At 55.3% G+C, this 23,248-nt stretch overlaps 2 protein-coding genes across 5 annotated transcripts in view; one reads left to right on the top strand and one right to left on the bottom strand.

Moving 5' to 3' along the window:
* Positions 1-1,273: 1,273 nt before the first annotated feature.
* On the top strand, positions 1,274-13,299 carry CMKLR1 (chemerin chemokine-like receptor 1). Of its 3 annotated transcripts, none has more exons than XM_064168451.1 (3): positions 1,274-1,418; positions 9,073-9,203; positions 10,402-13,299. In XM_064168451.1, exon 3 carries the CDS (start codon positions 10,463-10,465, stop codon positions 11,546-11,548), a length of 1,086 nt encoding a protein of 361 aa, XP_064024521.1. In that variant the 5' UTR covers positions 1,274-1,418; positions 9,073-9,203; positions 10,402-10,462; the 3' UTR covers positions 11,549-13,299. The 3 variants fall into 3 exon arrangements, with proteins under 3 accessions (XP_064024521.1, XP_064024519.1, XP_064024520.1); XM_064168449.1 differs by having other exon boundaries at positions 9,024-9,203; XM_064168450.1 differs by having other exon boundaries at positions 1,274-1,441.
* Positions 13,300-18,255: 4,956 nt separating this feature from the next.
* WSCD2 (WSC domain containing 2) overlaps positions 18,256-23,248 on the bottom strand; it is a 39,125-nt gene continuing 34,132 nt past the window's right edge. For both annotated transcript variants that reach the window (XM_064168114.1, XM_064168113.1), the window contains exon 9: positions 18,256-20,313. In XM_064168114.1, the coding sequence (XP_064024184.1) occupies positions 19,961-20,313 (353 nt within the window). In that variant the 3' untranslated portion in view covers positions 18,256-19,960. The remainder of the gene's footprint in view (positions 20,314-23,248) is intronic.

Raw genomic sequence — 23,248 nt, 5'->3', positions numbered from 1 at the left:
CCTTCTCCAGGCTGTGTCCTGGGTGGCTGAATCCTGCCCCTTCTCCAGACTCTGTCCTGGGTGGCTGAATCCTGCCCCTTCTCCAGGCTGTGTCCTGGGTGGCTGAATCCTGCCCCTTCTCCAGGCTGTGTCCTGGGTGGCTGAATCCTGCCCCTTCTCCAGGATCTGTCCCGGGTGGATGGCTGAATCCTGCCCCTTCTCCAGGCTGCATCTTGCCAGCAGGAGGAGGATACACCAGGAGGCTATCGCCTCCAAACCTTCTGCTGCTTCCAAGTCGATGCCTTCACACCCAATCTGGGGACCCAAACCCATCCCAGGCTCTTATCCCAGCTGGATCCCACATCAGGGCTGGGGCTGAGGAGCGTGGGGGCTGCATGGGGAGTGAAGGGATTTTCATGGTGCCACATCAAGCACAGGGTTATCCAAACCTCCTGCTCTGCGTGGGTGGGGGCTGCTCTGCTCAGCACTCCCAACCTGGGGGCTGCCCCTGAAAACTTTTCAGTCTCCTCCCAGTTTGGGGGTCTGGGGACCAGACCTCTTCTGAACCCCATCCCTGCATCCAGCCCTGCCCGTCGCTCCTGCCCGGGGGAACCCACAGTGCCTCCCACAGCCCCCCAGTGCCCACCACTCTATTAATGGGGCCGGTGGTGATGGAGCTGCTCCTACAGACTCCCCCGTGGGCTGGGGAGCCCTGACTCGGAGTGCTGACTGGAACCAGCCACTGCATCCTGGTGCTAATGAAAGCCATGGGGAAGGCAGCCCCTGAGCCGCAGCAGCAGCAGCAGCGTTTGGGAGCCAGATTTGAGGAAGGGAAGTGAGTCAACGTCTTGGAAGGAGTTGGGGGCGGTTGGGTTTGGCGAGGGGGGGGGGAGCAGCAGAGGACAGCAAGTGGTGACCCTGGGTGGGGACAGCACAGCGGGGTGGCTGGCAGCCACCTGCCTTCTTTTGGGTTCCTTAAGTGGAGCCGACGTCGTTCCGGAGCCCTCTGCTCTTCGTTAGCCCTCCTTAGGGCGGTGTGACTGTGGCTGGGGAGGAGGGGGGGGTGTGACGGGACAGGAAAAGAGGCCCCTTGGGAAGCAGCTTGTTGCTTCCTCACGCTGGATCTCAGCAGGATCCGGGCCAAGGTTCCCAGCTCCCGGCGTCACACCCTCTCCCAGCTGTTGCTGCTGGAGCATCGTGCTGCCAGGAAAGCCTCGCTGCTGGCTGTGGCCGCCGCTCCTTCCCCCGCCCCTCGCCCTTAAATCCGCAGCCTTCAGCCCGTGGCACCGGGGGCTGCCTGGGGATGCGAGTCCTGGAGAGCCTTCGGCAGCGGGGCTGGGCTGAGCGGCTCCTCTTCCTCGCTAGGCACGGGGTGAGCCTGACATCCCAACCTCGTCCTCCTTGGCACGGAGCAGCGGGCGAGAGTGGCACTGCGTGAGGTATTGGGCGAGGTGGCTGGAAGGTGCGAGGAAGGGGGCGCTGGGTGGGCTGGGGGAGAGGACAGGACGGGTTGTGCTGGCAGAGCGATGGCACATTGGGGCAGACGGCTGCAACCCACCCCAGGCAGGACCGTGTTTCTGCTGAGCTTCTCTTGCTTTAGGGAGTTAATCCCACTTGCTGCTGCCCTGGGGGCTGCCCTTCACCCGGGCTCATCAAGGTGCAAAGGGTTTGTGTCCCACTGGGGACCTGCCACTGATGTCTGAAGCGTGGCACACGCTGCCTCGCTGCTGGCACCTGGCACCCCCTGGGGCTGCTGCCCCATCCTGGGGGTCCCTCAAGGCCCTGGGAGCAGGATGCCAGCGTGCTGGTCACGAGCCCTTGGGGTTGGCACATCCCTGCCCGCTGCAGACATCTGGGCTTTCGCATGGCTCTTCTCCTTTCTCCAGCTCGCCCCCGATCCGGGCGCATCAGCAAGTTTCCTCCTGATTCAGCTTGAGGAGATGGTGTTGCAACACCACGTTGTGCAAAGATGGGTATCATCCCGAGCTCCACTTCCTCTTTTTGAGCTCCAGTGGGAGCTGGGCCACGTGCAGTGGGGTTCATGTCCCCACCTGCATGGCTGCGGTGGTGGCCGCAAGCTCCCCCGAGGCATCGCTCCTTGCTGGGCGTCCCACTTGGGTTTCTCATTGTGGTGCTGCTGGCTCTGAGGATATTGGGGTGAAACCAAGAGCCAGAGGACACATGGATAGGGGAGGGGACACTTTACAAGGGCTTGTATAGAGGGATGAGGAGCAATGGCCTTCATCTGAAGAGGGGAGATTGAGACTGGAGATGAGGAAGAATTTCTTTACAGTGAGGATGAGGAGACACTGGCACAGGTTGCCCAGGGAGGTTGTGGATGACCCCTCCATGGAGGTGTTCAAGGCCAGAATGGGCAGGGCCTTGAGCAACCTGGGCTAGTGGAAGGTGTCCCTTCCCATGGATGATCTTTAAGGTCTTTTCTAACCCAAACCATTCTGTAGTTCTATACTGGTGCTGGGGAGCAGGCTCTGTACCGTGCTCTGGTTGAACATGATGCTCTGGGTGCTGGATTTCAGTCTGACCACTCTACATGCCTGTGTTTTTGGGGTGTGTGTCCCTCTGGATGGGCTTCCCTGCCTTGGAGTGGAGGTTTTTGGCCATCCAGAGTCAGTCCATGCTCGGTCAGTGGATGCAGCATGCACAACACAAACAACTGTCACCTCCTCACAGGCATGGAAGTGATGCTAGGGCTGGCTCTTGGCTGCTGCCCCTCTGCTTGGGGTCCCAGTGCAAACCAGGACAGGCTGCTTCGTTACTGGGAGCTCACTGCTGGATCCACCTCAGCATGTGAGCCCCAGCTGCCAGAACAGCTGGGAACAGGCAGGACCTGGCCAGCGCACTGGAGGCGGAGGACACACTCCCCTTCTGCCATGGACCCCCAAGGACAGGGGAAAGAATTTTCTCCTCCTGTTCAGAAGGAACCTCCTGGATTCCAGTTTCTGCCCATTGGCCCTTGTCCTGTCACTGGGTGCCACTGGCAAGACTCTGGCAACATCTTCTTGCCCCCAGCTCTTTAGCTGTGGATCATCATGGAGAAGATCCCTTCTCAGGCTAATCAGTCCCAGGTCTCTCATGCTTTCCTCCAGGCCCCTCAGCATCTTTGGATCCTCTGCTGGACTCTCTCCAGCAATCCCCTATCCCTTTTGAACTGAAGAACCCAGAACTGTACCCAGTTCTCCAGGTGCATCCTCACTAAAGCAGAGGGGCAGGAGACCCTTCCTTGACCTACTGACCACGCTCTTCAGGAGCCTATTCACCTTCTTGGCCCCCAAGAGCACATCACAGCCTTGTAGTGAACCTGTTCCAGCTCCCAACACCTTTTCCCCTTTCCCATCTCCACACTCAGCCTGTCAGCTTTAACAAGGTGAGGTTTGGGGCTTGACATGGTGGAGGATGGGAGGTGATGGTGACCTATGGGGTCCCAACGCGCGATCCATCGCGCGTTGGGACCCCATAGGTCACCATCACCTCCCACCCCTCCCTAAAAAACCCTTACTTTTCCCTGATTTCCCATTAAATCTCCTAGCATCCCTAGGAGCTCTGCCATGAGGAGTGTCCTCACAGCATGGCAGTGCCACCTCGGTGGGCACAAGGAGAACAGGGGGGCTTTTCTTCGCCCTGCTGATCAGCATGCAGCTGGGAACCGCCGCGGGCAGCTGCAAGCCGGGAGGATGCTCCTGTGAATCCAGGGTTGACTTTTTCACTTGGAAGGAAGGGCTGGAGGGGAGGGGGTTTGGGGGGGAGAGGGAGGGATGAGCTCTGCCAGTTCTGACTGTCCCCCGTCCTTGGTCACATCCATCCTGCTGACAGGGACCTTTTTCCTTTCCCCCCTCCTCCCCCCCTTAGTTTCCTTCCTCTTTGTACCCTCAAAATCATTGGGAGCAGGTGGCAAGCAAATTGTTGCTTTTCACCTCTTCAGTGGTGTCTCCTCTCCCCCAAGGCTTTGTCCTCTCCCCAAGCAGCCTTGGCCACAATTTGGGGCATTTTCACTGGGCTGAGGCAGGGCCTGGAGCTCTGAAAGGGAGGAAAATCCTTTGGGATCCCAGTATTTTTTGTGCCACCTCTCACCTATTCTGTGAGGTGGATGCTCAGGGAAAGAGAGCTTTAGTGGCCTTTTTATTGCCAGCAAAGTGCCCTGATGCCAATCTATAGATAGAAAAGGATGAAGTAGAGAGAAGAGGAGATAAAAGAACTTCTATTACCTCAGAAGAGGCTCCAGTCCTTTTAAGCAGCAGAGAAACACAAACTGCTCTTTGTGAGGAAAATCTTTGCCTCTGTAGCTACAAACAGCCAAGATTTTCCCCTTTAATACTCCAACTTCACAAGAGCCTGAAGGCTGAGGAGCAAAGGGCTGAGCTCTTATGAACAGTGTGGCTTGGAGCACTGTGACAGGGAAGTTCAGCTTGGTTTGCCCAGCTCTTGAGAAGCTGTGACCTGTGTTTAGAGGTTAAACAGCAGGTTCTGGCTGGGCTGGGGCATGCTCTTCATCGAGGTGACCCCAACACTGTGGCCAGGGGCAGGTCGTGGAGACCCATCCCACCCTGACATGTCCTGTCCCGCGCAGGCTGGCTGGCTCTGCCCAGATAAACACTGACTCATGATGTTATTCTGTCCCACCCTGGGCACAGCTGCCTTTTTTCAAGCTGCCTTTTCCAGCTCTGCGGGTTTTCCTCCCTGTTCACACGGGCAGGGGCTGCAGCCTCAAGCAGGGAGCAGCTGGGGACTGCCAGATCCCGCTGGAGCGGGGATCCCGGCGGAGCAAGGGCTGCTCTGTGGAAGTGAAGCAGGGATGTGTCCAAGTGCCGTGGAGATAAAGGTAGGGATCAAGCTTCTCCAACACCCTTGGTGCCTCAGTTTCCCCTGTAAGGACTGGTTTTGTCCCCTCTCTTTGCTTTAGGGGTCTCCTGCTGCTGATGGCAGCAGGCAGGAACTGGAGTGCTCAGTGTCAGGCTGGTGGCACTGCTCAGCATGCTGCTGCCTCTCCCGTGGCATCCTGCATCCTTCTCCTCTTCTCACTCCCTTGCTGGGAGCTGGACAAAGGGAACAGAGATGAGTAGCAGGACTGAGACCATGCCCCAGGAGCAGCTTCTGTGCAGACCAGGGCTGTGAGCTTTGCAGCAGCATGGTCTAAACTCCTTGGTTTTCTTGATGGTCCTGTGGTTGGTGGCCAAGTTAAAACAGGGGCAGGAGCTCTGTCCCAGGACATCCTTGCAAGGACAGGGATGCTCCACAGCATCTCTCCCTGCAGCAGCTGTTGCTATAGCAATCACTGGATTAAATTTAGGGGCAACTGGAGCTGGATCCCAGAGCTGCTCCCCCATTCCTTGTGTTTTCTCCCCACCATGAGGGACTGGGAGGTGTTGGTGCAAGGCTGGAAGATGGATCCCTGTGGGGACATCCCTTCTGTGTCATCTTGGGATGGAAAAATGTGAGTGCTGTGGCTGGGCTCAGAGGCAGCTGGTACCAGCAGGTCCAGGAGAACATGAGCCAAGATTGTTCACTCATGGCCAAGAAGGCAAATGGTCTCCTGGGGTGTGTGAAGAATGTGGTCAGCAGGTCAAGGGAGCTTCTCCTCCCCCTCTATTCTCTCATAGTGAGGCCACATCTGGAGTGCTGGGTCCAGTCCTTTGTTCCCCAGTTCAAGAGAGACAGGGAGCTACTGGAGAGAGTCCAGCAGGAGCTACACAGGTACGGAGGTGCCTGACGCACCTCTGTGAGAAGGAAAGGCTGAGAGCCCTGGGGCTGTTGAGAAGAGCAGTCTGAGAGCAGCTTCTTAATGCCCAGCAAGAGCTAAAAGACCTGCGGGGAGCAAGAGACTGGGGTTGGACTCTTGTCAGTGGTGCTCAGTGACAGGACAAGGGGCAATGAGCATGAACTGGAACCCAGGAGGTTCCATCTGAGCAGTAGGAGAACCTTGTTTGGTGAGAGAGTGCTGGAGGCCTGGAGCAGGCTGCCCAGAGAGGCTGTGGAGTCTCCTCTGGAGAGTTTCACAACCAGCCTGGATGTGTTGTTCTGCAACCTGCTGTAGTGACCCTTGCTTGAGCAGGGGGCTCAGACTGGGTGATCTCCAGAGGTCCCTTACAACTCCACAGTGCTGAGACTGTGACATCAGGATGCTGCCTCACCCTGTGGCCTTCCCAAAGCTTCTCAGATGAGGGACCCTGTGTCCTCCTCACATCTGCCTGCCATCCCCAGCTCAGGGGCAGCAGGGCTGTGCTGGGGCTGTGTAGGCAGCCTGGCCACATTCCTCCCACGCGTGTTGGAGGAAGTGGATTTGGGTTTGGGTTGCTCTGAGACACTGGGAACCTCTGCTGGGGGGTGAGAAATGCTCAAAGAAGGTAAAAAGCAGAACAGCTGCCTGGGGGTGGCTGTGGATGTGCAGACTGGGAGACAGGCAAGGGGCAGGCAGGAGGACAGACAGGAATGCAGGCAAGGGGACAGGCAGGGGCAAGTAGATCCCACCCTGGTCATCCTCCTGCTTCTCAGGGAGGTGTGTCCTGTCTCTGGGTGTCCACTGCACACTTAGCACCTCATGGATGCTGAATGGGTGCTGTGGGGTGGGACAAGGACCAACTGAAAGGCACCTCCAGTTTCCCCGGTGCTGGGAGGGTGAGCCCAGCTGGTCCCAGCCCTATTTGATAGCATCACCAGGGTAAAAGCAGGCTGCACACTGACAGCCCAGGCAGGATCAAAAGCTGCTCCTGCTGGTTTTATTTGATTATATCGAACTTTATCTGGTTTCCCACCCCCAACCTGTATCAGTACCTCCGGTAAAACCATCGCCTGCAGGCAGAGGCAGTGCTGGCAGCCTGCCTGTCTCTACAAACCGCTGATGCAGGCTGCTGAGAGCTCGGGCAATATCCTGTGCCCAGCTGGTACCCGCCGCCAGGGCGCTGAGCATCCCCTGCCCTCCCTGGGCACAGCCACATTCCCAGCCAGTTTCCCCATAGCCTGGGTCACATCCCGTCTCTCCACCCGTCTGGGTTGGCCGCGGGAAGAGCTTTCGCCCAGCAAAGCTGGGTTTGAACATTCTCTGCTGTTCTCTCCGTTTCCTGTTGCCTTCCCAAGAACAACATCCCTGACCTCATCCTCCCCCGGTGCGCGCCGCGATGCTGCCGGTGTGCGAGCCGCCCGGCGGGAGTCCCAGCCCCGGCTCCCGCGGGCCAGGCTCAGCCTTCCCCGGGTACCACCACAAATCCAGCTGTGGAACAACAGAGCTGTGACATAAAAAGCTATTTTGGGTAGATCCTGTGCTCATTTTTGTTGAGGTAGGAGGACAGAGATGAATGGACTGGAGAGCGAAGCGGTTTTGGCTCCGGTTTCGGATGTTTTCAGCCCGGAGAGTGGTGTTGAATTGTGCTTTGGGTTTTTTTTATGTGGCTGATTTTTTTTCCCCCTTTCTTTCTTTTTCTTCTCCAGGCTTTGAGGATTTTTTTTCAGTGAAAAATGAGGAGATTTCATGCAGCCTCCCCCTCAGGCCCTCTATTTTTGGGAGGGATGTGGGAACGCAGGTGGGAATTTGCTGGGTGATTTTTCCTGGGGCTGTTGGTTCCCATCCTGCTCTCAGTGTGCCAGGGGAGGTTTAGGGTGGATATTGGAAGGAAACTTCCTCACTGAAAGAGCTCTCAAACACTGGAGCAGGCTGCCCAGGGAGGTGGTTGAATCCTCATCCCTGGAGGGGTTTCAGAGAGGCAGAGATGTGCTGCTGAGGGATGTGGTGTAGCAGCAGACTCGGTAGAGCCGGAGAGTGCTTGAGCTTGATGAACTTGAAGGGCTCTTCTAACCAAAATGAATCTGTGATTCTGAGATGAGATCATAGAATCAAGCAGGTTGGAAGACCCCTCCAAGCTCAGCCAGTCCAACCTAGCACCCAGTCCTGGCCAATCAACCAGACCATGGCATGAAGTGCCCCAGCCAGGCTTTGCTTGAATGCCTCTAGGGACAGTGACTCCACCACCTCCCTGGGCAGCCCATTCCAATGCCCATCACTCTCTCCAGCCTAGACCTCCCCTGCCACAACTTGAGACTGTGTCCCCTTGTCCTGTTGCTGGTTGCCTGGCAGCAGAGCCCAACCCCACCTGGCTACAGCCTCCCTTCAGGTAGCTGCAGATAGCAATGAGCTCTGCCCTGAGCCTTCTCTTCTGCAGGCTGCACACCCCCAGCTCCCTCAGCCTCTCCTCACAGGGCTGTGCTCGCACCAGATGATGCAATGGGATGCAATGAGGCAGGGTAGAATGGACATGGAGCTCTGGGCTCCCTCACCTCTCTGCTTTGACAAGGTGACGAGATGAAGACCACTGGCCCATGAAGGCAGCAGTCAGGACAGCTCATTACCCAGGGCCATTAGCAGCCAGTTCTGCTGATCCTGTTACTTCCACCCATCATCAACTTCCACTCATCCTTTTGATGACCAAGGTTTTGCTGGGGCAGAGCCTCCTTCCAGCTCAAACCTTCTTTATTGTGTCTGCTTACCATCTCCTGGAGCTTGGCACAGGGTGGGGGAGGTGATGTGGTTGTGATTTAACCTCTCACACACCCCATGTGGGGACTCTGCAGCGTTGGGAGCAGCAGCAATGGCAGGAAGGAACAGGAGGAAAAGCCCAGGGAGAAACAATAGAGCTACAGCACAAACACTCAAGGGGCTTTAAAGCAGGGCTGGTGGGGAGGATGATGCTTGTTGGGGGAAGTCTTGGAGCTGAAATGTGCCCTGAAAACAGGAGGGTCCAACCTGGATGGGCAGAACCACGTTCATCCTGCAAGGACAAGGTTGGGTGTGATGCCCTGTGGTGGGGTTCGTACAGATCTCACCTCTCCTGTCGTGGCTCACTTGGGCTTTGCTGATTGTTTTTGCTGGCTCTTGGCTTTAACTCCCCTGTTAAGATGTTGTACCCAAGGTTGGGGTTTATACAGATCCCAAAAGCTGCTGGGATCATGACAGGACCAGATCCCTGTGGGGAAGGGGTGTTCCCAGACCAGCAGAGGGTTAAATCCCAGCGTGGCTGGGTCTCTTTTTCCTCCTTTAGCTCCACATCCGAGGGTGAACCAATGGCCTTTGTTTGATCTTGGCTTCAGGATCACAGCTCCAGCCCTAGACCCGTGTGGAGGGAGCTGCCTTTGAGCTGTGGGACATCGAACCACCACCTCTGGACCCCATCCCATCGGTCATCCAGCAGTGCTGGGAGCATAGCCACCACACCAGAGAGGTGAGAGGCTCTGATGCCAGCTTCACCAAGTGCCTGGCATCAGTGGAGCATGGGGTGGGCTCCATGCCAGGGTTTCAGTCTGCTCTTCTGGGTGCTTGAGGGAAAAGTGGAGAAGAGCCATGACATTTTGGAGATTGGAAGGTCTCAAAGCTAGTGAAGGGTCTGGAGAACAGCTAAGGGGGCTGGGGTTGGTCAGCCTGGAGAAAAGGAGACTGAGAGGAGACCTCATTGCTCTCTGTAACTCCCTGAAAGGAGGCTGGAGCCAGGTGGGGGTTGTTCACTTCTCCTAAAGAACAAGTAATAGGACAAGAGAAAACAGCCACAAATTGCCCCAGGAGAGGTTTAGGTTGGACATGAGGAACAATTTCTTCTCTAAAAAGGGTTGCTGAGCCCAGGACCAAACTGCCCAGGAGGTAGTGGTGGATTTCCCATCCCTGGAGGGGTTTCAAAGCCTTGGAACTGTGGTGCTGAGGGCCGTGGTTTGGTGTTGACCTGGCAAGTGCTGGGTTAATGGTTGGACCTGATCTTAAAGGGTCTTTTCCAACCTAAATGATTCTTTGATTCCACAATTCTCCCACCCTCATTCTCAGCCTGGGACTAGGTGAGTAACAGACATTTTTTGCAGGATGAAGCTACAGCCACATCCTGGTGGAGACAAGGGACTGAATCACATCCTGTGCCTCAGGCTGCTACTGTCTCTTGGTCAGGGGATGGAAACCTGGCAAGGAGCTGCAGGACCATCTTTTGACCCATGGGATCCTCTCTACCTGTGTGCTTCCTCCCTTCTCACCATGGCCCCTCATGCCCACCTGCATTGGAGACTAACATGGGTTTAGACTGGTAGAGGGGAGATTGAAAGTGGATGTTAGAAAGAAGTTGTTTGCAGTGAGGGTGGTGAGACACTGGCACAGGTTGCCCAGGGAGGTTGTGGGGCACAGAATGACAGAACACCTCCAGGGAGGCTGTGGAGCACAGAGTCACAGAATGTGATCAAAGATCACATTCTGTGACTCTGTGCTTCACAGCCTCCCTGCAGGTGCTCAGGATCAGGCTGGATGAGGCCTTGAGCCACCTGTCTCTGCCTATGGCGGGGGATTGGAGTTAGATGATCTTTGAGTCCCTTTCCAACCCAAACCATTCCACGATCTCTCCAGTGGGCTGTGCTGGCTGTGGGTAACACCTTGTGTTTCCTCAACAGGAAGAGCCCAGGGAACAGCAGCAGCTGAAGCACCTGGGGCTGAGCAGACTGCTCAGGGATAATGGCACTTTCCAACTTGTCCAATTACTTGGATGATGCTGACAACTACAGCGACTACGCCGATTACGCCTACGAGGAGAGCAGCAGCGTGTGGACAGACCCATCCCACGACCCCAAGGACGTGGCAAGGATCCTCTCTGTTGTCATCTACAGCTTGTCCTGCGTGTTGGGCATCCTGGGGAACGGCCTGGTCATCGCCATCATCACCCTGAAGATGAAGAAGTCGGTCAATGCCGTCTGGTTCCTCAACCTGGCCGTGGCTGACTTCCTCTTCAACATCTTCCTGCCCATCAACATCGCCTACACGGCCATGCGCTACCACTGGATCTTCGGCACGGTCATGTGCAAGCTGAACTCCTTCCTCCTCATCCTCAACATGTACACCAGCGTCCTTCTGCTCACCACCATCAGCTTCGATCGCTACGTCTCCGTCGTGTTTCCCGTCTGGTCCCAGAACCATCGCTGCCCCAGCCTGGCCTACCTGGTGTGTCTGATTATCTGGACCATTGGCATCATCATGAGCTGCCCCTCTCTCGTCTTCCGAGACACGGCCCAAGCCCACAACTCCATCATCTGCTTCAGCAACTTCTCCCTCTCCAGGAATAGGTCCTACCAAGCCCTGGCGCTGATGAGGCACCGGACGGTGAACATCACCAGGTTCCTGGCTGGGTACATCCTTCCCATCACCATCATCACCTTCTGCTACGTCGCCATCGCCTTCAACCTGCGTCGGAACCGCCTGGCCAAGTCCAAGAAGCCCTTCAAGATCATCGTCACCATCATAGTCACCTTCTTCCTTTGCTGGAGTCCCTACCACCTGCTCAACCTCCTGGAAACAGAGCCCGGCATGGTCCCGCGCTCCGTGTTTGAGATCTGCATCCCCATCACCACGGCGCTCGCCGCCTCCAACAGCTGCATGAACCCTGTCCTCTATGTCTTCATGGGCCAGGACTTTAAGAAGTTTAAGGTCACTCTCCTCTCCAGACTGGTGAATGCCCTCAGTGAGGAGACAGGCCACTCCAGCATCGTGCACAGGAGCTTCTCCAAGATGTCCTCCATGACTGAGAAGGAGACAACAGTCCTCTGACTTCAGCCTGGGTACCTGCAGGAGTCCTCTGGTGTTGCTCATGCCCACCACTATGATGGTGACCACCGTTGTGGTGGCCCCTGGCATTCAGACAAGCGTGGTCCAATGCTGCCCTATAACATGTTCATTGACTGATCTTGGTGCCTGGGGGCTGGCAGGTGTGGGACATGCACGTGGAGAAGACGCAACCACCCTTAAACTTTCTTTGTGATTGCAAAGGTGGTTGCACCAAACTCTATCAGAAGACATTTCAGGGCGTTCCTGTCTAACCTATGTGTTGCCTGACCTGGCAAGAACCTTTCTGCTGTTGCCAGAGACAGGTTGGAAGAAGGCACCTCCATGGCAAGCTCTGGTGGGCACCTACCATGTGTGATACCTGCTATGGCCTAACTGGTGATGCTCTTCCTATGACCTCTGTATGACTGTAGCTACTCGTGTTAAAGTCCTAAAGCATACTGGTACTGGAGGAACGTTCTGGACTGTGTTGTGAGCACTTTGCACCCTTCAGAAGAGGAGGCTGAAGGTCTGAATATCCCAACCTCAATGAGCCAGGAAATCTTGGGTGTCTGCTCAGTGATCCAGACCCAGAGATCCAGGGCCACCTGCCAGGTTGGGGATTAGGCTCATACACAAGGTCACTGACATGGAAAACTGGGTGAAAATAAGAGGGGAAGGTTGGTTTGAGGTGCCCTGGGCCAAACCCCACTTGGGTGGACATATTTCACATGGTACGTTTTGCACTGTGGTTTGGTGCTTGGAGCCACCAGTCCCAGCAGCTCCTTGCAAAGCACCTGGGTGCCATTGGGAAACAAGTCCATAGGCTGTGCTTCTTGGAGTGGCCCTGCTGTCCCCCCCCCTGGATCCAGGTGCATCTGGAGACTGTCTCCACTGATGGCTACTCCCTGGTGTCATCAGTTGATCCTATGGGAAGGTTTTATGTCTTCCCAGCCAAGCAGCAAGCCCACTGCTGGTGGGAGACTGCTGCCACCACGCACAAGTCTCTGCAGTGCAGAATCAGCTGAGCCACCTTCTTGATCCGATTTCATGCACAGTTAATTTGGGAGGTCCTTCACCATTTGAGCTTCTTGACTGTGACACTGCTGTCATCCTTACTGATGTGCTGTTTTCTCCATGTCACCCATGGCCACTCACTCCCAGGAAAGCAAAGAATGGCCAAGTCCTCTCCACCTGCCAGCAGCCACTGGTGCTTTTTGGGGGTCAGGATTTGGAGCAGCTGAAGAACTGGGGCAAGGAGCAGCTGGAGGATCTGGACTCACCTTTCTTTGAAGTGAGGTGGGACTGGGGACATGTGGGATGGGGAGAACTGAGCAGCCTGCGTCCCTCAAGGGTGCAGCACCATGCCACTGGCATTGGAACAGGCTGCAGAGGGAGGTGGTGGAGTCCCTATCTGTTGAGGTGTTTATAAAACCATGTAGGCCTGGCAATTTGGGCCACAGCTGAGACCAGTGGTTGGACTCAGCCTTAGAGATCTCATCCAGATGAAGCAACTCTTTGATTCTGTGGCTGCCCCTCAGTCTCCCAGGGTTGTGCTGGTGTGAGGATGCTCCTCACTGGTTTTTGTGGCTGGCTTTTGCAAGTCCATCTGTTCTCTCTGCAAACAGCTTTCCCAAAACAGCCCCACTGAGAACTTAACCTTGGGTTAGGACCTGCTGATGACAGCTTGGGAAACCTGATATCTGAGCTCTTCTGTGTAGCTGTTTGTTGAATAAAGAACCTGGTTTACATACAAATACCCCTGGTACCTGCTCAGGTTCGTTGTGATGTGGAGCAGGAGACATCCTAAGGCTTTGCAGGGAGCATTCCCATCCTAAGGTGTGTTCCTGAGCCTTGGCATTACAGGAAAGCAGCTGGGAGCAGAGAGGCACAGGGATGTGGGGCTGGGCCTTTATTGCCTGTGGTTGGGGTGGCAGTGTGGTGCTCCAAGCCTCTTCTGCAGGATGCTTCCAAAGATTTCCCTGCAGGTGTTCAAGGCCTTGAGCAACCTGGAACAGTACAAGGTGTCCCTGCTCATGGCAGGGAAGCTGGAACTAGAAGGACATGAACTGTTGGAGCCAGACCAGAGGAGGCCACCAAGATGCTCAAAGGGCTGCAGCAGCTCTGCTATGAGGACAGGCTGAGAGAGTTGGGGCTCTGCAGCCTGGAGAAGAGAAGGCTTCAAGGATACATTGGAATGGCCTCCCAGTATCTGAAGGGGACCTACAGGAAGGCTGGGGAGGGACTACTGACAAGGTCTTGGAATGACAGGAGGAGGAGGAATGGGTTTAAAGTGGCAGAGGGGAGATTGAAAGTGGATGTTAGGAAGAAGCTGTTTGCAGTGAAGGTGGTGAGACACTGGCACAGGTTGCCCAGGGAGGTTGTGGAGCACAGAATCACCCAATGTTCCAAGCTCTGGAACAATGACCACCATCCCAGGACCCCTATCCCCATCCCTAGGACACTGTCCCACATCACAGGACCCCTATCCCTAGCCTTGTACCTCTCTGTGTCCCCCTCCTCACTGCTTCCTTCAGCTTGTAGGGACCTAAAAACTTGAGGCTGGGTCTCATTTCACACCAAATTAGTCAGGAATAAACCCAAATCATTTCTGTGCAGCACATTTACTGTCCTTAATGACTCTTCTTTTTCAATTAGCTGAACTAAAATTGCATTTTCCTTCCCCAGATAAATCACCTCCTTTAGTTGGAAATGGAATTAAGGAGAGAAGAAAGAAGAGAGGTTTGCCCTTTCCCTTTCCTCAGTGCTAGGCAGGTTGGAGCTGTGTTTAAATTATCTCCTCGGTGTTCAGGCAGGTTGTCAACTGTAAATTTTATGGGCAATAGTAAAGCTGATTAAAAAAGATGCTACTTTTGTCAGGGAGGAATGGTGCTGCTGCTCAGATTTATGGCTTGCATCTTCCCTGCCTTACAGAGCTTCTGAAAGGTGCTGCTGAGGTGGGTTCTGTCCCCTCTCCTTCCAACTGCGACGTGGAGTTGGGCTGGGATTTAATCTGGGAGGAAGGAGACAACTTCCCTCTGACCTGCTCTGAGGCCTCAGCATCATTTGCATGGCTGGAGTCAGTGCCCAGGGCTCACTGGGTTCACCCCACAGGGGTCTTGGCTGGGAAAGGGATTCCCAGCCTGAGCTGCTCTCCAGCATCATAGAATCTTAGAATCAACCAGGTTGGAGGAGTCTTCCAAGTTCATCCAGTCCAATCTATCACCCAGCCCTATCCAGTCACTTAGACCATGGCACTAAGTGCCTCATCCAGGCTTTTCTTGAACATCTGCTCCAGTATGATCTTCTTTGGTGTCATCAGCTCCAGCATGATCTTCTTTGGTGTCATTAGCTCCAGCATGATCTTCTTTGGTGTCATCAGCTCCAGCATGATCTTCTTTGGTGTCATCAGCTCCAGCATGATCTTCTTTGGCGTCATCTCCTCCAACATCATCTTCTTTAGCAGAATGTACTCTGGTATCATCTCCTCCATCATAGTCTTTGATGTCATCTTTAGCATCATCACCTTCAATATCATCTCCTCTATCAGTCTTCTTTGTGTCATTTTCTTTAGCAGCATCTCCTCTGGTATCATCTCCTCAGTCTTCTTTGGTGTCATCACTTTCAATATCATCTCCTTCAGCATCCTCTTTGGCGGCATCATCTCCTCCAGGATCTTCTCTTCTATCACAGTCTTCTATGGTGTCATCTTCTTTAGTATCATCACCTTCAATACTGTCTCCTCCAGTATCATCTCCTTCATCACAGTCTTCTTTGGTATCATCTTCTTTAGCTGCATCTCCTCCAGAATGACCTCCTCCAAAGTCATCTTCGTTGGCATCATCTCCTCCATCACAGTCTTAGTGTCATCATCACCTTCAATATTGTCTCCTCCAGCATCATCTTCTTGGGCATCATCTCCTTCAGTATCATCTCCTCCATCACAGTCTTTGGTGGCATCATCTTCTCCAGCATCAGCTCCTCTCTTGGATCTTCTCTACACGTGGACCAATTGGTCTGCTGAGTCTAAACCCCACATGGAACCAGGGGAACCGCAAGGAATTTTGGTGCAGCCACAGTTGCTATGGCAACAACATCCAGCCTGGAAGGGAGGGTGCTGAGGATGCTGCTGCAGCCTCCACCAGCACAGCAGATCAAGGGAGGTTCTCCTCCCCCTCTACTCTGCTTTGCTGAGACCTCATCTTGAATACTGTGCTCAGTTTTGGGCTCCCCAGTTGAAGAGGGACAGGGACCTGCTGGAGAGGGTCCAGGGGAGGGCTACGAGGATGATGAGGGGACTGGAGGGCGTGGCTGATGAGGAGAGGCTGAGGGACCTGGGGCTGCTTAGTCTGGAGAAGAGAAGACTGAGAGGGGATTTGATAAATGTTTATAAGTATCTGAGGGCTGCCAGGAGCAGGGGGCACAGGCTCTGCTCACTGCTCCCTGGGGTAGGACAAGGAGCAATGAGTGTAAGTTGCAGCACAGGAGGTTCTGCCTCAACACAAGGGGGAACTTCTTTACTGTAATGGACCCAGAGCACTGAACAGGCTGCCCAGAGAGGTTGTGGAGTCTCCTTCTCTGGAGCCTTTCCAGGCCTGTCTGGATGTGTTGATCTGTATTAGATAGCATTGTCCTGCTCTGGCAGGGGGGTTGGACTGGATGCTCTCCTTGGGTCCCTTCCAACCCCCAATATCCTGTGATCCTGTGACTTGGGAGGCAGGAAAACAATCCTGGGGATGAGACATAGCAGAAAAAGAAGAGATTATTATTATTTAGTGCAGGAAGCTGGGGTTGGGTGGATCAAGATCACCCCCTAGGAGCCACCAGCCCCACACTGCTCCTGCCTGGAGATGTTTGGGGCTTGATGAGGCTGTGTTTGTGCAGGTGATGACAGAGAAGGATTAGGTGAATATCAACGTTTGTCAGCCCTGTGAGGTTAAAAAAAAACCAACAAAAAGGAGCCCAGAATGTAATAAATAAATACATAGAATGAAAATAGCCTCTAAAGCTGTGTGCAGGACATGCTTAGGGGGAGGCACTGACGTCCAACTGCTCCAGCTCACGGCAAATTAAACCCCAAAAGTGATTGCAGTGACAAAAAGGCATTAAGCTTCTGTGATCCTTAAATCCATAGAGGGCACAAAATAAAAAGCAAGAGATAAGCTGACCTGGACAAGCTGGAGAGGTAGAGAACCTCATGAGGTTATAGAAGGCCAAGTGCAAAGTCCTGCACCTGGGTCAGGACAACCCTGCCCCATGGTATGGATCCACGCTGAGAGCGCAGGGCTGGAGAGTTGGGCAGGGACCAGCACCAGGCAGCCCCAGCCAAGAGCCAGCTGTACCCCGAGCTGATTCCCAGCAGCAGGGGCAGGGAAGGGATCCTGCCCGGGCTGAGAAAGTTGAGGCTGTTCAGGCTGAAGAAGAGAAGACTCCAGGGACACCTTCTGGTGGCCTTTCAGTACTTAAAGAGGCTGAGCAGAAAGCTGGGGACAGGCTCTTGAGCCACGTCTGTGGTGACAGGACAAGGGTGATGGTTTGAGCTAAAAGAGGAAGATACAGGTTGGAGAGAAGGAAGAGAATGGTGAGTCCCTGGCCCAGGTTGCCCAGAGAAGTGAGAGAAGAAGGGATGCCATCTAGAAGGACTTGGACAAGCCAACCTCATGAGGTTCAGCAAGACCAAGGGCAAGGTCCTGCAGCTGGGACGAGTCAATGCCAAGCACAAATGCAGGCTGGGCAGTGAGTGGCTGGAGAGCAGCCCTGAGGAGAGGGACCTGGGGGTGCTGCTGGATGAGAAGCTCAGCAGGAGCCAGCAGTGTGCACTTGCAGCCCAGAAAGCCAAGCAGAGCCTGGGCTGTAGCAGCAGCAGTGTGGCCAGCAGGGCCAGGGAGGGGATTCCCCCCCTCTGCTCTGCTGAGACCCCACCTGGAGTACTGCATCCAGTTCTGGAGCCCCCATTACAAGAGGGCTGTGGAGCTGCTGGAGAGTGTCCAGAGAAGGGCCAGGAGGATGCTCAGAGGCTGCAGCAACTCTGCTGTGAGCACAGACTGAAAGAGTTGGGGCTGTGCAGGCTGGAGAAGAGGAGGCTCCCAGGTGACCTTCTTGTGACCTTCCAGGATCTGAAGGGGGCTCCAAAAAAGATGGAGAGGGACTTTTTAGGCTGTCAGGGAGTGCCAGGACTGGGGGGAATGGAGCAAAGCTGGAGGTGGGGAGATTCATCTTGGAGGTGAGGACAAAGTTGTTGAGCATGAGAGTGGTGAGAGGCTGGAATGGGTTGCCCAGGGAGGTGGTCGAAGCCCCATCCCTGGAGGTGGTTTAAGGCCAGGCTGGCTGAGGCTGTGTGCAGCCTGCTCTAGGGTAGGGTGTCCCTGGGCATGGCAGAGGGGGTGGAACTGGCTGCTCCTTGTAGTCCCTTCTAACCCTGACTGATTCTATGATTCCAAGTCCCACCCCTGGACCCACTGAGGTCAGGTTGTGTGTGGCTCTGAGCAACCTGCTCTAGTTGCAGATATCCCTGCTGACTGCAAGGATATTAAACTGGATGAGCTTTAGAGGTCCCTTCCCACCCAAACCATCTGATTCTGTGTCTCTAGCAAGGCATAACATTGCTATGACTCGAACAACAGTGCAGGGGAAGCCATCCACCACCTCCCACATCTCAGAGGACATCCAAGGTAGTGCTTGGACAGGCCTCACAGAGACACAAGAAAGCAGAGTAGCAACAAAAACTCTCTTTTAATAGCTGGATCGACCTGAGGATTTGTTCTGACCGAGGTAGGCAGCCCCAGGGCCACCCCAAGCAAAGGAGCATGGCGGGGGGTGGGGGCAGCTCAGCTCCCACTGCCAGGACAGGGCTCACCCGTGCTCCTGGAAAACCTCCAGCCATTTCTCAAGGGAAGAGTTAAAAAGAGGGGCAGCAGCTCCCTAGGAACACATAGGGCCATGTCTGTGCAAAGCAGGGGGGAGCAGGAGCCCCCTGCCCAGCCCCGGCAGCGCTGCCCACGCCCAGCCGCTCGCGCCTTAGGAAAATAGGTTGTGTTTAAACTCTCTTCTCCTTCTCTCCGTGGGATTTTCTCCTCTCTCTCTCTCTCTCTCTCCTTGAATCTAGATCGAGGGCTGGCTCTAGCTTTCAGCCTCGTTGGCCCTAACCCAAGACCAGAGTTCGAAGCCAGTCGTTAAACACCTAAGCTCTAAGAGGCTGCGTATGAGATATGGCTTCTGCACCTACATCCAGGGGGGACTTGCAGGTTGGGAGGAGGGAAGGGAGCTCGTTTTTGGCAGAGGCAGGACGGGGACGGGCTCGGAGGGTGACACATGGCGAGGGGACCACATGCAGCTCTGCACAAAGCCAGCCTGGCGAAGGACACCTGCCCGGGGCGCACGGAGATCCTTTGGTTTCGCTTGCGCATCCGCAGGCAGTGGGGGCAGGCAGGGTGAGGGTCCTGCGCTGGGGACAGAGGCAGGACTCAGCTGAGGGACACCAGGAAGCTCAGCTCCAGCCTTTGCCCACGGGTTGGATGCAGCTGAGCTGCAGCATATGGCCCCCAAAGCTGCTCCTGGGGGGGGGCCTCTTTTGGCTCATCAGCTTCTGAAATGAGCTTCTGCGTCCCATGAGCTCTTCAGTCCAGGCTCAGGGTCCCCAGCTTGAGCATCACACACGTGTGTGTGCATGGGGGTGGCTCCCACTCAGAGCTCCCCCTGAGTGGGGGTCGTGCAACCTCCCAGGGCACCAGGGCTGGAGCAGCAGCATGGCCCAGTGCTATGACTGGGGACACAAGCCTCACCCTAGGGCCATCGCTGTCCCTAAGCTCAGGGAGGGTGCCCACAAAGTGCATGGGGGACATACAGCCACCTCATTTGGAGGCATTGCTCTCCCCACCACGGCCTTCTCCATTTCCATAACCCACCATCACCCACATGGTGCCAACAGCCCCCAGTCTATCCTCCCTTGGGAAGGTTGATGGGCTCCATCCAAGGGTGGGCTGGTCAAAGAGGGAGGAGATTTGGGGGTACCCACCCCAGGTAGCTTAGCTGCCATTGCACCAGGGCTGTGTGATGGCGCCAGGTGGGTGCATCAAGCATGGCATGAGCGTCCCCACCAACCAGCCCGGATGGGCACGAGTAACCTGTTGCATTGCCAAGGGGGGGCTGCAGGAGAGGGCTGGAGCAGGACCCCTAGGGTGTGAAGGCAGCCGCATCCCCTCAGTGGCACCACCACGCCCGGGTCAGCGTTGGCATCGGCCAAGCAAGCTCAGCAATGGCTGGGACCATTCATTGGTCATGCAGGGAGGTGATCAACAGCTAGTAGCAGCAGATGGAGAATTCAAAGAAGAGCCACCCACTGGGTGGAAGAAGGCAGAGGCCGGCCAGACCAAGCCCTTCCTCACCAGGCGGGGCCAAGCCCCCACACCACCATCACCATCACCTCGGGTAGTAATCATCTGGCACCCCCGAGAGGTTGCGGCGCTTCAGAGCCGTGTCCACGGTCTTGATGTAGCCACTGATCACCTGCCTCATCTCGGGGGTGTAGGGGTCGTACTCCAGCTTCCTCAGGCCGGAGCGCTTGAAGTTGCCGTCCTTCTGCCCCTCCACGCACAGCAGCCTGTCCTGGCAGGCGGCGATGCCCAGCAGCCCTACCATCCGCTGCAGCTGCACGAACAGGTCCCTCTTCAGGTCCTCGAAGTGAACCACCAGCACCTTCTTGCCGTAGCGCAGCCAGTCCAAGGTGTGAGTGGCCCACCAGGGCGCGTAGTTGGCCACGAACTCTGGCCACTCTGCAACCACAGAAAGCCACAGGGCTGGGGAGCCACCTCCGTGGGGCACGGAGCCCGATCAGGGCACAGGCTCGCAGCGCCTTAGAGGTTGGAAGGCACCTCCAGAGATCACCGAGCCCAACCCCTCCCCACCAAGGCAGGTTCACCCAGGGTAGGTCACAGGAGCACAGGATGTTAGGGGTTGGAAGGGACCCAAAGAGATCATCCAGTCCAAACCCCCCTGCCACAGCAGGACCACACAATCCAGCTCAGGTCACACAGGAACACATCCCAGGCCTGGAATGGCTCCAGAGAAGGAGACTCCACAACCTCTCTGGGCAGCCTGTGCCAGTGCTCTGGGACCCTTAACAGTTCCTCCTTGTGCTGAGCTGCAACCTCCTGTGCTGCAGCTTCCACCCATTGCTGCTTGTCCTATCCCAGGCAGCAGTGAGCAGAGCCTGTCCCCCCACTCCTGACCCCCAGACCTCAGAGATTTATAGACATTGATTAGATCTCCTCTCACTCTTCTCTTCTCCAGACTAAGCAGCCCCAGGTCCTCAGCCTCTCCTCATCAGGCAGTGCTCCAGGCCCCTAACCATCCTCACAGCCCTCTGCTGCACTCTCTCCTGCAGATCCCTGTCCCTCTTGAGCTCCCAGAGTCCACACAGGAATGCATCCAGGTGGCTTTACAAGAGCTCTTAGACCATGTCCCTAAGCTCCTTGTCCACGTATCTTTCAAACACCTCAGAGATGGTGACTCCACCACTGCCCTGGGCAGCCTGTTCCAATATCTGATTATCCTTTGAGTGAAGAAATTGGTCCTCATGCCCAGCCCAAACCTCTCATGGGGCAGCTTGAGGCTATTTCCTCTCACCCTATCAGTCATTTGCGGGGAGAAGAGGCCAGTCCCAGCCTGGCTCCAACCTTCTTACAAGGAGTCACAGAGAACCAGAAGGTCTCCCCTCAGCCTCTCCACCAGGCTGACCAACCCCAGCTCCCTCAGCTGCCCCTCACCAACCCTGTTCTCCAGACCCTTCACCAGCTTTGCTGCCCTTCTCTGCACTCACTGCCCAGAAATTGTCCTGTCTAATGAAACTCCAACAAGAAGCCACAACTGCCCCAAGGGTGCTGGGTACATTTCTCTCTCTCTCTGGGTACCTGTTTCTCCCTCTTACCCTCCCCCAGACTCTAGCTCCTGGTTATCAGCTGGGCTGTGGTTAATTCCCTGCAGAACCATTATCCCCAGCCTCTGTTTCATTAAGCAGCCACAGGACAATTCACCTTCTGTAATCACCTCACATAAACCTTTGCTTTGGAACCACTCCAGGGAGAGCATCAAATTAATGACATGGAACCAAATGGGGGGTTCATGGTGCCCATGGCCTCTGTGGGCTCCATGCAGGAAAGGAGAAGGAAAATCATTCCCACCCCAGGACCAGTAGATGTAGACTGGGAAGAGGGAATGAGTTTTGTCCAAAAATGATCCAGAATTGGTTCCTGGAAGAAGAAAATGATTTGCAGAGGTGGGAGGTAGGGAGTTGGAAAGGCTGAGTAGGTTCCTAGGAGAAATAGATGGTTTGGAGAGGTGGGAAGTAGTGAGTTGGGAAGGCTGATGAAGTTCTTGAGAGAGAGAAATGGTTTGGAGATGTTGGCTGGAGGGAGCAGAGAAGGCTAAGGGGGTGACTGGGAGAAAGAAATCGTTTGGTGACATGGGCTGGAGGGAGCAGGGAAGGCTAAGGGGATGACTGGGAGAAAGAAGTCATTTGGTGACATGGGCTGGAGGGAGCAGGGAAGGCTAAGGGGGTGACTGGGAGAAAGAAGTCATTTGGTGACATGGGCTGGAGGGAGCAGGGAAGGCTAAGGGGGTGACTGGGAGAAAGAAGTCATTTGGTGACATGGGCTGGAGGGAGCAGGGAAGGCTAAGGGGGTGACTGGGAGAAGGAAATTTGGAGATATGGTCTGGATGGAACAGGGAAGGCTGAGGAGGTAACTGGGAGAAGGAAACTGGAGATATGTGCTGGAGGGAACAGGGAAGGCTGAGGAGGTAACTGGGAGAAGGAAACTGGAGATATGGTCTGGATAGAACAGGGAAGGCTGAGGAGGTAACTGGGAGAAGGAAACTGAAGATATGTGCTGGAGGGAGCAGGGAAGGCTGAGGATGGGGCCCCCACACCCCATCTTAGTTGCTCATCCTTAATCAGCTCTGTTTTGTCCTCTTGATCATTTATTGGAGTGTTAATTGCAAACCTGGCATAAACCAACTGTCCCCACTGAGCATTTGCTTCCCACACTGGTGATTGTCCCACAAGGACCCCCAAGCTCCATGGCTGGGGTCCTCCACTGGATAAGTCTCAACATGGGGCCAGTGGAATGATGATCCCCAGCTCCTCCCTGGTGCTAAGCCACAGCTCTCATCAACCCTCCCAGCCCATTCCAGCCCTGAAGCGATGGAAAACCTCCATCTTTACAGGTAAGCTGTTCCAATGGTTAATTAAGCTGACAATTAACTCATCAGCTAATTGCACCCTACATCCTCTGGAAAGAACTGGGTGATGTATTTTGGTGTGTGCCCAAATCAGATCATGCTGGGGTGGAGGGAAGAAGCCTCTCTGCCCAACCTTTCCCTTGCCTTGGGCATATGAGGTGTGGGGCAGACATGGAGGGGATTTTGGAGAGGGCAATCTGGGTGGGGAGGGATCCATGGTGCTGGAGCTCCAGTTTGGACATCATCCTCCTGTTCTCCCTCCCAGCTGTACCTGCAGTTGTGGTTTTGGGTGCAGCAGATAGAGATAAAGTCTAACACACAGCTTGAGCCTCTCCAGCGCTACAGGCTGGGGACAGAGTGGCTGAGAGCAGCCAGGCAGAGAGGGAGCTGGGGGTGCTGGCAGAGTAGCTGAAGATGAGGCAGCAGAGTGCCCAGGTGGGCAGCAGAGCCAATGGCATCCTGGGCTGGCTC

Source organism: Pogoniulus pusillus, chromosome 30, assembly GCF_015220805.1.
Source record: "Pogoniulus pusillus isolate bPogPus1 chromosome 30, bPogPus1.pri, whole genome shotgun sequence".
Taxonomy (NCBI): domain Eukaryota; kingdom Metazoa; phylum Chordata; class Aves; order Piciformes; family Lybiidae; genus Pogoniulus; species Pogoniulus pusillus.
Note: the sequence above shows the minus strand (reverse complement) of the source record. Positions and strands in the feature narration are given on the sequence as shown.